The sequence below is a fragment of the Centropristis striata genome, chromosome 9, assembly GCF_030273125.1.
Source record: "Centropristis striata isolate RG_2023a ecotype Rhode Island chromosome 9, C.striata_1.0, whole genome shotgun sequence".
NCBI classification, from domain to species: Eukaryota; Metazoa; Chordata; class Actinopteri; order Perciformes; family Serranidae; genus Centropristis; species Centropristis striata.
The window spans coordinates 17,562,212-17,579,333 of NC_081525.1; the positions used below are offsets into that span (position 1 = coordinate 17,562,212).

A 17,122-nucleotide genomic window follows, 5' to 3' on the forward strand; every position below is an offset into this window, starting at 1 on the left:
ATATCTGTTTAGAAATGGTTTAATAGTGATGCCTAGTAACTTTAAAAACTGACTCAAACTTGAAAGTGATTGTACTAAAGGGGCCATGAGAAATATTAGTGTAGTAGTGTTATTTTCTTTGATAAGGGTTTGGTTAGCTTGCTTCATTTAAAAGCATTAAAAAAAATCAACGTGGTTACATATAATATCAACTGTAAAATATATTATATAAATGCATTTGTGCTTGTCTTTCCTAATACAGATTTACAATAAATTATTTTGTTTCAATTTAGTAAAACATGGGAGTCATTCTATTATTAAATGAATAAGTTTCCAATAATTTAGGGTGTTATGATTCTGTCACAGACATGCACAAGGCCAGGCTAAATTTGCCCCCAATAACAGCTCATTTGTTCTCTTTGGCTGCCCCTCCAGGGAAGGAAAATAAGTTTATTTTTGCAGTTACATAAATAAAACTAGCCCACAGTTGCTTAAGTTAAACTTTCCTACTTTTTACCATTACCATAAATAAATGTAATAACAGTTTAACTGTTTAATGATAGCAGTTGTAAAGTAATCTTTTTCTATTCAATATAAAACTACTTATAAGAACTAATTACAACAAACAGTATTATCCCTCCTGTTATGTTCGGTTCTCAGGAACAGCAATAATGTCCGTGAGTCAATTTGACCTGGGGCATGTTTGATTATCCACAAGTGTCAGAAACTAAAAAATCCCAATAAACATTGTTTATATTTCATTAATAACTCCATTACTAACTATTTCAATCAATATTTAGTGTGATGGTGTTCTTTACCTCTCATAGATCATGGTTCAATGGATATTTCACTTGTTTTTCATAAAATAATGCAAGTTTTAAACTTTTTTATGTACACTGGAAAGACCTACATATAAAATACAATGGTTTTACATTACATTCATTTTGTTTTTAAATTTTATTTTACTTTTTTTTCATGAAAAAATCCTTTAACATTTTTTTCTAAACTTTGAAATGGGTCAATTTGACCCACAACATAATACAGGGGTTGAATGGAAAATTGTGGAAAATAAACAGTTTTTGAGGTACACATGTCCTTTTTTAGATTATTAATATGTATATTTTCAACGTAAATAAGGTGTAAGGTGTTCAAAAATAGAGTGAGAATGAGTTTTTTCTGGATTATTTGTTTACATTTTAACTGTGTTTACACTAATTTACTGTATCTGTTTAGAAATGGTTTAATAGTGATGCCCAGTAACTTTACAAACCAACTCAAACTTCAAAGTGATGTGCTGACTTTTTTTCAACGCATACTGCACTGAAAAAATACATAATACTATATACATTCTACAACGAAATGCGAATTCAGTGCTTTTACTTTAAAATAGCAGTTTTTCATGTCGTGCATTACTTAGTGATTGTTTGTTATTATGTGTCCTCAGTTTTGTATGTAAATTGAATCATTCCTTCCAACTAATATTCACTAAACCAGTTCATTGGCTTAATTAGTTGATATTTCCAAGTAAAATGTAATTGGATACATCAGTGAATCTGCAATTTAATTGTGTATTTTCTTTTTTTTTTTAAGTGGTTCTATTAAATAAATATTACTTAAAAACAGCCTGAGTAAAGGTAACACTTTTTGTGTGGAAAAACTTGCTTAGCTTTTTTTTTTTTTAAAGTAAATGTCACTCCAAATTTTTTCAGTGTACAAGTTGTACTTTTAGTGCAGAGTGACTGTAATAAAAACATATTTATATAACTATAACTACTAGGAGTTGGCTTAGTTTTCAGCTCCGGTAGCTCGTTATCTGTGCGGTATGAACTTCAGCCTGCGGAGGGCTCACAGTTCAGTGGTTCGGCTCCGCTGATAAGCAGAAGAAGAAGCTCGCAGTGCGGCAGTCGTCAAGCGGAGTCGGTGCTGGCTGAATGTGGACGGAGCGGTAGCTATGTGATGGTTAGCAACGGAGCCAGGAAGTAGGCTAGCTAAAGGCTAACCTCCAGTTACTACCACTGAGTTGTTGTTGGGGGCAGACAGCCACCTTTGAACAGGTAAACTCTCATTGTTACTTCTCAAAACTAGCAAGCAGTTGTCACCACAGTCTTCGTTAACGCCAATTAACTTCGCTAGCTAACCAGTTAGCCGTCGCGCTAATACAAGCTAACGCTGCTAACGAGGGGCTACACAGGTGTAAATACTCCTTAAATTATATTTTCAAAATAACGGCTGGTGCTATTATAGTGCTGCTGTCACTGAGAATAGTGTACTGACATGCATTAGTCAGATACTTGGCACACTGTGTAAAATGTGACTTCACAATAGGTCGTTAACGAGCCTCGCCTAGCCTGCTCAGGTTAACATGAACCTTAGTGGCGTGGTACTTCCTGAATTCCTGTCTTGAAAGTAAAATATTGACATAGCAGCTGACTGGCTAGCACACGGCTTTTTATGTACTACACCCTGACAATCAATTAGTCATTCAGAAGTCACGTCGGTGTTTGCATGGGAGCAGCCCAGCAGTGAGACTAGATAGTTATAGATGTCATTCTGATGGAGTCTTCACACACATATAATGATGGATTTTGTAATGTCACATGTGGAAACGGTAGGTCATTGCTTTATAAAGAAATAATGTAAAATAACCTTATTTTAGCACTTTTTTTAACAGCAGCTGTTGTTTTCCATATGCTCTGTTCTCAGGTTCCTGGGCTGGCCAGAACTGCACTGTTGGTCATTATCTCCACTGTTTGGTCGTAAATGTGACAGACCACATCAACGCATCCAGCCTCACTATGGGTCAGGACAGGGGGAAGTATGATTTTTATATTGGTCTGGGATTGGCCATCAGCTCCAGCATCTTCATCGGTGGCAGTTTTATCCTCAAGAAGAAAGGGCTTCTGCGGCTGGCAAGGAAGGGATCGATGCGAGCAGGTACTGACCTTTTCTCAGTATTAATTTGCAGCACAACAAATCTAATGTCAAGGACCAAATTGTCTAACTTTGTCAGCTGAGTTAAGGCACTCCTTGCTCTTGTTGTGCAACACTAAAAGCAAGCCAAGTAGCTAAACCAGTGGGGATAGCCGATGAGCAAGCCTTCCTTACATTTCAAGCTCCCTTTGTTTTGCTCACCTCAGCAGGGTGTGTGTGTTTGTTTGTATTTGTATGCATGTGTTAGTGTGAGTTGTCACATCAGCACACTTTTTACACCTAGTAAACATTAACTTCTTTATTACACCTGACCTTCAGCTCAAATCAAGTGCAGCTGCCTGACTGTGTGATGCTTACACAATTTAGGTTTTGCTTACATGCAAGTGTTATTCAAATGAGTGGAATCACATGTTCTAAATAAATGTTTTTGCTCTTCAGGCCAGGGCGGTCATGCCTATCTAAAAGAATGGCTATGGTGGGCTGGTTTACTATCAAGTAAGTAATGATACTCAGTAGTTATAAGCACTTGATCTGGTGGTTAAAGGGAAACTTTGGTATTTTTTAACCTGGATCCTGGAATTGATGGCGACCATGCACACTTAGATAAGATAAGATAAGATAAGATTAGATATTCGTTTATTGATCCCCTATGGGGGAAATTCAGGTGTTGCTGCAGCACAAGTACAGAGTTAAACCAGAATAATAGAATAATAAAAATAAAGTAGAATAAAGTTAAAAATATAAGTAAATGGTATTAAATAAAAACACAAACAACCAAGACCAAACCCAAAAAGTAGTAGTGCAAACACGTTAAAAGGAGGCAAGAAGTGTAGGCTATTTCATACTATACCAAAAGTAAAAAGAAATGGCATGTGATTTGGAACACAGCTTGGATTACACTTTCTCTAGTCCAACACAACAAACTCTTGCCCTGACTTTAATCTCGGTTTTCAGGTTTGTCTTGCTGCAATAAGTCACTTTGTAACATTGAGTTTCTGCCTCATTGTGCTATGCCCTCATAGAATTCCTGTTATTTAGCTGTACACTACAGCCTCTTTGACTGTTCCAGACAGCTGCCCATCATTTTCACCCTCTGTGCAGACTGAGAGGAGGCCCCTCATTTCTGGATCTTTTCTGCAATTCTTGAAAAAAAGTTTGTTTGCAAACAAAAGAACTTGCTTGTTAGTTATCAAATCATGCTAAAGAATTTTCTTAGATTCTAAACAGATTGAACACACTTGAAAACATTCACACATGACCCCGTGCAGGAACAGACTGCATGAATGAAAGGGGCTTTGTTAGACAGAAAAACAAAAGGTGAAGAACACGTTTATTTCTCTGTAGGGTCCTTTCCATAATGTTGTCAGACACTAATTACAATAGAAGCCTACTGGTGGCAAAAACAAACACTTGGACAAACATTGACGATTGACAAATGCCCGGAGTGATTACCCTGCAGCCTGTTGTGTGACTGAGCCGCAGCACTCGTTCTCTAAACTGGATCATTTACAGAAATTGTTGTCCCCATTAGTTACTTAGACATTAAACTAGGTTAGTGGTTGAAAAATACACAAGATCCCTTTTGAATGATGTTTAGATTTTGCGAATAAAACGGGGTTAAAGTTGGTTGAAAGCACTTTTTTCAGGCGTCAGGGTTATGTCATTGGTCTAGTTAGCGATTTTGTCTTCAAGCTCTTGTAAATGACTATATTCCAGTGTGTTGTGTGTCCTCCCTGATCATTGAAATGCTGTCATGTCATTATATTCCTCGCCTAAACCTCTAAAAAAAACATTTTCAACCAACTTTAACCCAGACTCTGGGATGTCTTTTCACCTGCATACTACCACACCCAGGCTTACATGGGAGGGCAGCTTTGTACTTAATATTGTTGCAACACACTTCAACTTCAGACATTATTTCAGTGTTTACCTCTACCTCCCTTTATTACACCATAGTAATCTTTTCCTAATTAATATGGATCAACAGTGGGAGCCGGCGAAGCAGCCAACTTCGCAGCATATGCCTTTGCTCCTGCTACCCTGGTCACCCCACTGGGAGCCCTCAGCGTGCTCGTCAGGTACAGATGATTCACTGCATGACTTGGATGTTTAAACCATGTCTGAACTGACCTTTTCTTTATTATTTGTAAATGGATTTGTGGAGTGAAGTCACTGTGGCAGCTGAATGTAAATGTCATTGCAGCGCCGTGCTGTCGTCGTACTTCCTGACGGAGCGGTTAAACCTGCATGGGAAGCTCGGCTGCATGCTCAGCATCCTGGGCTCAACCACCATGGTGATACACGCTCCGAAAGAGGAAGAGATCAGCAGCCTCGAGGACATGGCCAAGAAGCTGGTCGACCCAGGTAAAGAACTAACTGGACACCTGAGGTCCTGTCCAGGGGTTGTATTACACTAACTTTTTTTTTTTTATCTCTTACTGTGCAACTCACATTACATTTCTTATCTTACCAAGCTTAACAACTTATTAACCCTTGTTTTTCTAATTGAAACATCCCAAAAAATGGAGCAAAAATGACATGTTTCACTATAGCCAGCATTGATGCTATCAGAAAGTAAATAAGTACACTGACAAGTGATCTGATAGCAGTTGCTCAGCTAACTGCAGCATCATAGCCTGGGGTAATAAGTATATACTACTGACTGTTTTGTCATCAAGCTGCATTGTTATGCTCTGCCATAAGCCTCTGAGTAAATAAGTCCCTCCTGTTGACATTAATTGCTTGAACAAAAGCAATTAAAAAAGCAGCCATAGGGCGTTCTGGTGCCTCACTGGTAGAGCACATACCACTAAGGTACTAACAAAGCTGGAAAAATGCCAAAAAATCTTTAAAAATGTTTTTTTTAAGCAGCTATGTAACAGGTTGGTTAGCAAACACTACCTGGTGAAACAATGCACCAATTAAGAGAGTTAATTATGATTTTGGGAAAATGCATATGTAATACTTTTTCTGTCTTTAGTCAGAATAGGAACATTAACCAAAGAACTGTTTATCTGAAATGGCTTTTCCTAAACCAGGTCCTAACCCTAATTACCATGGTTATAAAACAGATCTGCAGGCTGAGAAGTTGCTGTAATATGACCCCTTAAATACTTCTTTAACTATGGTTTACCTTCTTGTCAAGCTTCATAACAAAAAGATTTAAGACAGAAAATTAATTACTGCTGTTCCATATCATAATCCGACCTATTTTGCCTGATTTTAGACCAAAAATGCAACTTTGGTCATATTTTATATCTTTATTTTCATGTTAATTCCAACTAAACACCCCCTTCCTCCCTTTTCCTAGGGTTTTTCGTCTTTGCCACTCTTGTCGTCATCGTGGCCCTCATCTTTATATTTGTCGTGGGTCCCCGTCACGGTCAGACCAACATCCTCGTCTACATCACCATCTGCTCAGTAATCGGGGCACTGTCAGTGTCCTGCGTCAAAGGACTGGGCATTGCCATCAAGGAAGCAATCGCTGGGAAACACGTGATTGGGAACCCGCTGGCGTGGATCTTGCTTCTGGGTCTGGTTGCCTGTGTGAGCACACAGATCAACTACTTGAACAAGGCTTTGGACATATTCAACACGTCCCTGGTGACTCCCATCTACTACGTGTTCTTCACCACATCTGTGCTCACCTGCTCCGCCATCCTCTTCAAGGAGTGGGAGCACATGGGCACGGACGATGTGATCGGCACCCTCAGTGGCTTCCTCACCATCATCGTGGGTATCTTCCTGCTCCACGCCTTCAAAGACGTTAGCGTTAGCTTGGCCTCTCTCGCTGTGTCCATGAGGAAGGATGAGCGGGCGTTTCCCGCTGCCAATGGCATGGCGTCTCACTACGAACTGCTACATAACGAGTCCACTGAGGACATGGAGGACAGAGAAATGGGCTTGCCTTTTGATAGCGTCTCCAGAAGAAATGGGGCAATGACTTCCTCATTAGATCATTAATAAGGAACTTTTTTTCAGCTGCCTACTGACTCACCAACCATGGCATTGTTGTGGTGTACGACAACAACAAGACAATCAACTGTGTGGGGAAATGACTTGTTGGACAGACCAGTGGATTGTATTTAATGTTTTAATTTGCCTTACTTTTCTCAGAATATGACCTGGTCGTATTCAGTTACAGTTAGAACTTAATTTCATTCCTCTGTAGCGCTGTAAATATGAGTTTTTTAAGGAAATGTTTTGTTATATGTACATGCATATTCATGCACTGACTTTCTTTCTATAAATCAAATGATAAAGGTTTTAATATATATTCTATATGGATCCTGCTGACAATGACAACATTTAAAAAGGACAGTCACTATAATTTGAGTTTTCGTGATACTTGAAAGTAACAACAACTTTTGTTGGAAGTTCTGAACTTTTTTTTGTAGTGTTTACATGAAAAGCTCTTGAGATGAACCAACAGATTTGTTACATATTTATTGAATTAAAATGATTAAAACATTTGGAACACAAGGCACAGTGAATAAATGCTTAACATGAGTATGAGCTTGTTACTTTTTAATTTCCTTTAAATGTTTAGCATGCATGTTCAACAGTATAGAAAATACAGATTTACTTCCACCCCCACTTAAAATAGATTACTACTCACCCTTAATACACCACCACTGCAAACCCTTAAATACTTTTCTGATAAAACTAATTTCACCTCCCTGATCTAGAGCTTTCTGCAAGTATAAAACAATAGTTCATCCAAAAAGGGAAAATATCTATTCATTTCATAAGGCACAAGTGAATACAAAAAAAAATTCTGACAAAATGTGGCCCAACCTCTACATTTTACATTTAATGGTCCTTTACTATTAAAGACCCAAAGTAAATGAGAAGGAATATTTATGGATAGTCTGGCAATGCTGACAGTGTTTGGAACTTCACGCTGGTCCACGGTATTGACGGCGGTGGTAGCAGCACCTCAGCTGCTGGCGAGTGACTGGTGTATCGGTGGTTGGAAGCACCGGACGTGCTCCACCGGCATGTTCTCTCCATCCCCGGACTTCAGGTACTTGTTCAGGATGGCAAAAATCTCGTTGTTGAGGACTTGGAATTTGCGAATTCTGTCGACCATCTTCTTAAGAGGCTAAAGGCAAGCAGAAAATGTAAATTAATTTTTTTTTTAAATGCCTAAGATTTCTTTTAAGACTAAGCTCTTTCCACTAGGGATGGAAGTTTGGAATTACCTGCAAACTCGAGCATCTATAACATTAATGATCAATTCATACTCCAGTATGTATAAAAACATGCATACATGGGGAAAATAAAAGATATAAATACAGTTGACAAGAGACAACATGTCGATTGTAAAACTAACTCAAGTGAGATTAAACTGTAACGATAACGTCAAGGAGTTCAATGTTTTAGCCCCCTAAGAGGCATGAGGTTAGTTTTCACAGTAATCTTGCATATTTAATTGTGTTTTGTGTTTAAATTAAACCTAGTAATTCATGCTAACAAGGTTTGATGCAGTAAGCTAGTTTTGCTCCAATTAATACTAATTTCTGTGTTTTATAATTATTGCAACTTTCAGTTTGCAGACTGTAGCTTTATCCGACTTAATTCTCAGCTCATTGGCTTATTGACGTACAGCCGCAGAACTGAATGATCGGCCGTGTTTCAGTTCAGTGAGTACGGATACACAGATATAAAATTTAAAAATACATAGATCGATTTAAAATTCCACATGATCGACTAAATTCTTAACATCAATCAATCATCGATTAATTATTCCCATCCCTACTTTCCACTTCATAAAATAGTCATTTATTCATGTTTTGGTTTCTCTACAGTAAACATTGATAAGGTAACTAACTCAGTGTTAAGGCCACTTGAACAACCAAGGTAAACTGAAGCACTTCACAGCAAGGACGGAGGCTCAGCTGCACAAAAACAGATCTCTGCTGCTGCATCTGACTAAAGACTCATTGTGCAAATAAAGTGTTTGTGTATCATCCAACCCTCTGAACATTTTATTCACTGTGGGCGGCAGCTGTTATCAATACTGGAAATAATGAGGGCTCCACCTGCTATACATATTGGAATATTTAAATTTTTACAAACTCTCTTATTTCTCTGTAAACTCTGTCACTAAACTGTCTCAGCAAAGTCATTCATGGCTTCTCAGTTGCACTGATAAACATAATTTAATGCTTTTCTGCAGAATCTGGTTAATGCAAAACGGCTTATTTATGGACCAAAGTAATTTTGATTATCAAGCTAGTTTTTTCCCCCCCGACAGAAGCCTTTGTCACACAAGATCAGTTCAAGGGCTGTCTGAAATGTGAATGTCCAACAATGACACAGTTCTGTCTATGATAAATACAGCCATGGACAAAAAATATTAGACCACCCTTGTTTTCTCCTTGCTTTCTTGTTCATTTTAATGCCTGGTACAACTAAAGGTACATTTGTTTGGGAAAATATAATGATAACAACAAAAATAGCTCATAAGAGTTTAATTTAAGAGCTGATATCTAGACATTTTCCATGGTTTTCATAAAAATTATTTTGGTTAGCATAAAGAAAACCATGGAAAATGGCTAGATATCAGCTCTTAAATTAAACTCTTATGAGATATTTTTGTTGTTATCATTATATTTGTCCAAACAAATGAACCTGTAGTTGTACCAGGCATTAAAATGAACAAGAAATTGAAAAAAAAACAATGGTCTAACAATCTTTTTCCATGACTGTTAGTGTCATTGGATTGGTTTAAAATAATGTGTTACGACTGATGTCACAATTAGCTGGCCCTAGTTTTTATGATGATTTTTTTTTTTTTAATGGCTAAAAAAGTCCAATAAATATGACTATTATAGGACTACTGTGTCATGGCAGGCATTTGCTGCATATAACTACTCACCACGCTCTTGATGACCTCATCCTTGCCGTCGTGTTTCTGCACCTTGAGGAGGTGGTAGCTGAAGTCGAGGATGTCAAAGCGTCTGTGCTGTCCCAGGAGGGAGATGATCATGCAGCCGGCCCAGTGGAGGCCGTCTCCGAAGCACTGCCTGAAAAGCAGGAAGGCGGGTGCATGAGTACAAGTGTGATGCTTTAAAGCACATGTGGAGAGAGGACGTGGTACAGATGTGTTCACTCACTCCACTGTGAACTCGTGAGCTCCCACAGGGATGCAGTACACAAACTGCATGGCGCTCCACAGACGGTGGAACTCCACGCACTCGTCCACGTGCATCACGCCGTTGCTGGGCAGCGGTCCGCGCCAGATGGGGTCGTCCAAAAAGCCTCGCACACGTGTGAGGATGACCTCGAACATGGACAGACCGCAGCACAGCCTCTCTTTAGTCAGAAGGTCGCCCTCGCGAGCGATGGCAATTTGCTGGAAGGGAAGAAAAAAACATGTCGAATGAGTCACAAAAAACTGAAACGAGTGCATAGTTTGGTCAACGTCTTTCACTATGTTGATCCTGCAGTGAACACAGTAATAAAAGCTTACCTGAGGGGTGCCAAGGCGCTCTATCAGTGGAACCAAATGCAGCGCTGTGTATTTGGCCTCCAATCGCTTCATCTTGGCATCCAAACGTTCCCCCTCTGCACATAGTGAGGCAAAGAAAAGAGTAATAAGATCCGTCTGATAATATTCAGTATTTTTATTATTGTCAACAAATCAAAGGATTGTCTGCGTATCCAAAACCTGATATACAGTCATGGAAAAAATTATTTGACCACCCTTGTTTTCTTCAGTTTATTGTTCATTTTAATGCCTGGTACAACTAAAGATACATTTGTTTGGACAAATATAATGATAACAACAAAAATAGCTGATAAGAGTTTAATTTTAGAGCTGATATCAAGCCAATTTCTATGTTTTTTTTTTTTTTTTATAATAACCAAAATCATTAACAAGAGGTACAGTGCTGTGAAAATAAATTTCCCCCTGGGAACAGTAAAATCTAATCAAATCTAATCAAATCTAATCTAATCTAATCTAATCTAAATATTGATTTATCGTTCGATATATAAAATGACCACAATAGTTTTTTTCTGGACTCGATCATTGTTGTTTACATGTGTGTTTTCTTTGCGTGTCCTGTCGCTCAGCTCTCTGTGGGAAGCGGGGCTCACGCACGCACGCACGCACGCACACTTTTGGTTTACATGTTTTGTGCTTAGATGTTCAAAAACACATTATTATTCTCATACTATTTGTCTGAATTTACCTGTATTCACCACCTTACTTCGTTTTAACACCTGTCTCTTTATACCCCCCTCTCGAAAAAGGAGGACAGCTGTTTAAAGGTGAGAAAGTTGCCTGGCTTCTCTGACTCTGGCTGTGTATAAATGAATGAAACACCTTGAAGTAGAGACGGCCTGAAAACGTGTTCAATCATCCCATTTGTTAAGTGCCTTTAACTTCTCTAAGTGTCTGCCGGCTTTTCACTTGGCCTTCAGAACAGCGACTGTGTAAACACTTCAGCAAGACCTCGCCACTTGGAAATAAATAAACAACGTCATCTCTCGCATTTACCTTTAACATGAACTCGTGGAAGGATGTTCTGAAAAGGTGCAGCGTGCAGCAAATCACAAACTTCTTCCTGCGACTGGGAGAAAGATACAGCGGAAGTCAAAACAAGTCCTAAATGAGTGAAATTCTCCTAATAAATGCTATAATTTAAATAATTCTATCCCACTCTATGTCAGCAACAAATTGCTCAAATGAACAAGAAATCCACTCCATGTTTCACATTTGCATTGAAATGGGATATTTAGTTCCCATTGAGATCCGTACCAGACTCTGCTCGCTCAGCAGACAGAACAGGAGGGCGTTGCCCACTTCTCTCAGGTTCTGGAAACACACCGTCTTGAGCTCAGCATACTCAACAATGTCCTTCAGCTGGTGGTGGAAGAATTCCAGGATACCTGAAAAAAATGTCTAATAGTCTAAATATTTCCTCAGTTTTTTCATATGTTACACAGTTTAGCAATCCTCAACTATCCATCAAAGTAGCATGTATACCCTATTCCAGACAATGGCCTTCAGAGGCCCGCAGGCTGTCCATGTGAGAGAATTTAGAAATCTATGTAACCACACTGCTTTTATTTTGAAGGTGATTTACGTATTTGCGTGTCTGCATACGCATCTGCAAAGAAATGTATAACACAAAAAACACTGAGTTACCTTCTTGCCTTATTGCATAGAGTTAATAAATTGCTGGGTTACTGCATAACATACATACTCTAAATTGTCTTTGTGGTTTGAAAGTATGTTGTGTTAACAATAAATGTAAAAGTGAGATAATGTTTGGAGTTTTTACCATTTTCTACTGCTATATATTTTCATTTTTATTTATAGAGTTTCAAACCAAAATAAAATTTTAAAAATGGAAAAGAAAACAAGGAAATTCAAGACCAGAATAGGAAATATTTCAGGCACCAGCAGCATATGTTTTTACTGCTATATTTGACTTACTCATTAACTCACATTAACATAGTCTTATCATAACATGTATTCTTACCAGTAGCAGTTTAAAACCAGATCATTTACTGCATTTTATAAAGTGATTAAATTAATATTGAGCAAAATTAAGTTCACAGTATTGGTCCAGCCCTCCGCAACCTTTGCAGTATCTCATGTGGCCCCTTGGGAAATTAATTGCCCACCCCTGCCCTATTCAGTAAGAAACATGCTGTTCTGTTCTCCATTTTTTGCATGAAAAAAATTTAAAAAAAGGGGGGGGGAATTTAAGCAAAACAAGTCCATACCTTGGTTTCCATTCTATGATCTCAGAGGTTTGATGCCAGGTTATTTTCTGAAGTAGGGTTTTTTGTTTTAATCACAGTATGACGAGCTTCACTCACATTTGAGAGCTTCAATTAAAGCTTAAAACAGCACATTGTTAGTAATTACACAACTTGATCTCTTTTAAGAGGAGTGTTACTTTCTGACCCACAGCATCCAAGCATCCAACATTTCAGACATTAACGTGAAGTCAGAAGTCAAAAACAGGCATGGCATTTTGACTTTCACCATTTAAGTGCTGTTAACAGAAAAGTAGGAGTAAAAAAGCATTGTTTAGGTCACTTGAGATTTAAATTATCTACTAGGGATGGGAATAATCAATCGATGATCATAATGGTTGTTTAGAATTTGGTTGATCACGTGGAATTTTAAATCTATCTGTGTATTTTTTTATTTTATCTATGACTGCGTATCAGTATCACTGAAGTGAAACACGCCGAGCGTTCAGTTCTGCGGCCGTCATTAAGCCAATGAGCTGAGAATTAAGTTGGATAAAGCTACAGTTTGCAAACTGAAAGTTGCAATAATAATTATAAAACACACAGAAATACAAGAGTATTAGTAATTGGAGCAAAACTAGTTTGTGAATACTAACCTCATGCCTCTTCGGGGGCTAAAACATAAAACATTGAACTCCTTGACGTTTTCTTTACAGGTTAATCTCCTTTGAGTTAGTTTTACGATCGACAGGAAGTCTCTTTTCGTCCTTTCAAAATAAAAGCATCTGTTGTCAAAACAGGCTTTTGCATAGTACTGTATATATATATTTTACTTTGTCCATGTATGCATGCAGTGATTAATCGATTAATTGATCGATGACATTACAGGCGCTGGAGTTGGCAGGTTTTTTCCAAACGCCCATCCCTATCATCTACGTTAGGCTTCGTGGTCACTTACCCGGGGAACCATACTCGTGTCGGGGAAGTCTGCAGATCTTGGGCATCACCTCCATCAGTGTCTTCACATACTGCATGATGGTGCCCTGAAGCTATAAGACGAGCAGAGTATTAAACGGCAGCTTATACAGTTCAACTACTCAGTTAAAGTGAATCAGACAAAAACATCCAACAAGACATGACATCAGCCTCATTCACTAACAAAGAAAGTAACCTCCTCTGAACCCTCCTGGCAGTCGGGTCCTCCCACACACCGCGGCTGCTTTTATTCTACTCACCAGGCTTTTGACCACCTTCAGCAGTTCCTCCATCACCACTGCGATTCCCTGGTAACCAAGCAGTCTGCACATGACCTTGATGTGCGGGGGACCCACAAAGTTCCTGAAGATGCTGAATATGCTGCTGTATGCCAGATTCAAGGTCTGCATGGAGAGGAAAGACAAGTGATGATGAGAAGAAGTTCAACTCAGAACACCACCGCTGATCTAAACATCTACAAGTTCAAATAAGAGACAAAATATAAAAACATACATCAAATATAAAGTAAAAGGAGCCACAAAATATGCAATATTGAAGCCACTGCTCACTAGTATCCTCTCCATCATTACACCTGGAAGGGAAATTTGGCTCCTGTGGGTGTGTTAGTGGTCTTATATTGCTGAGTCACTTTGTCACAGTGAACACTTTCAACACATCCAAGGACACATAAACAGTTTATTATTGCAGATTAAAATATTCAGCGAGGATGTACAACATTCAGTGGGACTAATCGTGTTTTAGCCCGGTTAAATCAGATTCTGGTTTGTTTTCCCCTTTGATATGATTGGTTTGGACAGGTGAGTATCTGTACACAGCGCACTTCAAATACAACTCTAAGTCCTGCCACATCCAGAAGTACTTAGAAGACACTGCTATTGTGGTGTGTATCAGGAATGGACAGGAATCTGAATATAGGAATCTGATAAAAGCCTTCAGTGACTGGAGTCACAAGAACTATCTCCTACTGAACACCTCAAAGACTAAGGAAATGATCAGAGATTACTGCAGGTTCAAGCCCCCTCCTCAGCCAGTGAATACCTGTGGGGTGGACATCGAGGTGGTGCCAAGTTCTAAGTATCTCGTGTATACCTGGATAATAAGTTGGACTGGTCCCTAAACACAATCGCTCTCTACAAAAAGGGGCAGAGCCGCCTCTTTTTCTTAAGGAAGCTCAGATCTCTGGACATCTGTAGTAAGATGCTGCAGATGTTTTATCAGTCTGTGGTGGTAGTGTGTTGTTTTATGCTGCAGTCTGCTGGGGAGGCAGCATGAGACAGCAGAGATTTTATCTGATGATGGCGCTTTTTTAGAGAGCCAGGAGATCCTAACATGAATATTTGTACAAAATTTAATGACAAGCCATCCAATAGTTGTCGAGACATGCCGCTCAGAGCCATAAATGTGAACCACATGGTGGCATTAGAGAACAAGTCAGGGTCACCAAAGCCATTCGGGTTCATCCACTGGACACCATGAATGTGTCAAATCTATAGTTTACACGTTGAGATATTTTATACAGTAAATTACATTTTTGACCGGTTGATTGGTTGGTACTGAAAACAACACGACATGGAGCTACTGGATAGGCATCCTGGTTGCGATGGTGGGATTAAATGAATAAGTAGGGTATCACCAAAGTCATTAGAGTTCATGACTCTAATGCATGACAGTCTGTACAATATTTCAAGTCAATTCGTCCAATAGTTGATGAGTAATTTCAGTCTGGAGTGACAACACTAGTATGGCAAACTAAACTGAAATCATCATTAACAACAAGTTCTTCACTCTATATTACAGCTACATTTAACTGTGCAATCCTATATTGTATAATAACAAACAAATCCTGGAATCCCTGAATTTACTGGCAACCTGCCTGGCAGATTATGAGACAGCTTGTGTGCAGAGTTAAGATTTCAGCCTGTGGGCGGCAGCAGAGGAAAGCTCATGGAGAGTTAAAGATACAAAGGATAAATCTCACGGCAATCTGCCTGCTAGATTTAGAATTTTTCATGTACAAGTAAAAATATCTGCTCAATGGGAACACAAGTGTCACGGGATCACTGGCAACATTAGGCATCTTCCTCAGGGGACCATGAATAGATCCACAGCAAATGTCAAGACAATCTGGACAGCAGTTACTGACAGACTTTTCAGCAGAAAAAAATGGTTGGGCAGATGGTTGGGCCAAATGAAAACACATATTTTCACGATATCATGGACCAAATCGCTGGTTAAGTGAAAATGAATGAACGATATCACTACAGTGTCTGAAGATGAACCAGCAGGGAAAATGGGAACAGAAATAATATCAGAGAAACAACATCTACAAGGATTTAAATTTTTTTTTTTTTTTGGATGTTTCTACACAATGCTCTCTTTTCTAACATCCCCTGCTAGAGGTTTGATCTCTCTCTCTCTCTCTCTCTCTCTCTGCTGCCGCTCTAATCCAGCAGCACTCCCACGAGTGAGGCAGCTGCGGAGACACTAGTCTGTGGTCCACTCCTCCCTGAGGGTCGAAGACCTGCACAGCAGCACCGCCGCCGCCACAGCTTGATGGAAGAGATGCTAACATGATAAATGAATAGCAGTACGGCAGGACAGTCTATGGGAACCAGCACCTCGGGCACGACAGACTGGTATGTTCAACACGTTGTTTCTCTGTTAAGTCCTGTTTTAATGAATGACCACTAATTAATCTATTTAAATGGCTCATCACCATATATATAATTATGTTTTGTTGCTATGGGTTACACCTGAAAAGGATGCATTTTGTAAATGTTTTAGACCCTGATAGATGTTTTGTTTGACTGATATTATTAGCAGATATTGACCTATCGCACACTTATCGTATCTTTTTATATGTTGTCAGAAACATGCAGAAAATGAAAATTATGAAAACTTTTTTTACACAATATATAATAAATTTAGAAATGGTGTAGGCTTTTTATTTTACTTTGTTTAAATGACCAACAATTGACACTGAACACACAGTACTGATGTTGATTTAGCTATTTATTTCTATGTGTTATTTATTTATTTATCTCAGCAATCCTTTCTAGAATTGGTTGCAATATATTGTATTTACAATGTATAATAATGCATCATAATAATAATTATTCTAATAGTAATTTGTTCCAGTACCTTTGCATAGACATACCAGACCATAAAATCCCCATTAAAATCTGTGAGCTAGAATTATATACGACTGCTAATATTATGGATATTTACCAGTTTCAAAAAGTTTTTTATGGTCACCGCCTGACCTGGTGTCTGTTATAGGTCAAGACCATGCTATTATTTTTGTATTCCATAAGTTTCAATAAATACACCGTCACTCATAAAGTTGGAGTAAATTATTATTTTTTTTACCTCTTTCCATGAAATGATTGTGGCAATGTGAAGTGTATATCTTCTCAAAACTGTATCAATCAATCTCTTCTAAAGTGATGAGTGATGCATTTAAATAGGAATTAACAGAGGATAGTGTCTGAAAATG

General features: G+C 38.5%; 2 protein-coding genes across 3 annotated transcripts in view; one reads left to right on the forward strand and one right to left on the reverse strand.

The window, feature by feature from the left end:
- The first annotated feature begins 1,746 nt into the window (after positions 1 to 1,746).
- On the forward strand, positions 1,747 to 7,422 carry nipa2 (NIPA magnesium transporter 2). Its single transcript, XM_059340639.1, has 6 exons — positions 1,747 to 2,033; positions 2,683 to 2,913; positions 3,349 to 3,405; positions 4,898 to 4,988; positions 5,114 to 5,274; positions 6,221 to 7,422. Exons 2-6 carry the CDS (start codon positions 2,775 to 2,777, stop codon positions 6,871 to 6,873), a joined length of 1,101 nt encoding a protein of 366 aa, XP_059196622.1. The 5' UTR covers positions 1,747 to 2,033; positions 2,683 to 2,774; the 3' UTR covers positions 6,874 to 7,422.
- The window catches only part of cyfip1 (cytoplasmic FMR1 interacting protein 1), a 50,525-nt gene continuing 40,742 nt past the window's right edge, over positions 7,340 to 17,122 (reverse strand). For both annotated transcript variants that reach the window (XM_059340638.1, XM_059340637.1), the window contains exons 24-31: positions 13,866 to 14,009; positions 13,589 to 13,679; positions 11,681 to 11,811; positions 11,420 to 11,492; positions 10,388 to 10,482; positions 10,032 to 10,270; positions 9,794 to 9,941; positions 7,340 to 8,014 (exon numbers count right to left, since the gene is read on the reverse strand). In XM_059340638.1, coding sequence (XP_059196621.1) covers positions 7,850 to 8,014; positions 9,794 to 9,941; positions 10,032 to 10,270; positions 10,388 to 10,482; positions 11,420 to 11,492; positions 11,681 to 11,811; positions 13,589 to 13,679; positions 13,866 to 14,009 — 1,086 coding nt within the window. In that variant the 3' untranslated portion in view covers positions 7,340 to 7,849. The remainder of the gene's footprint in view (positions 8,015 to 9,793; positions 9,942 to 10,031; positions 10,271 to 10,387; positions 10,483 to 11,419; positions 11,493 to 11,680; positions 11,812 to 13,588; positions 13,680 to 13,865; positions 14,010 to 17,122) is intronic.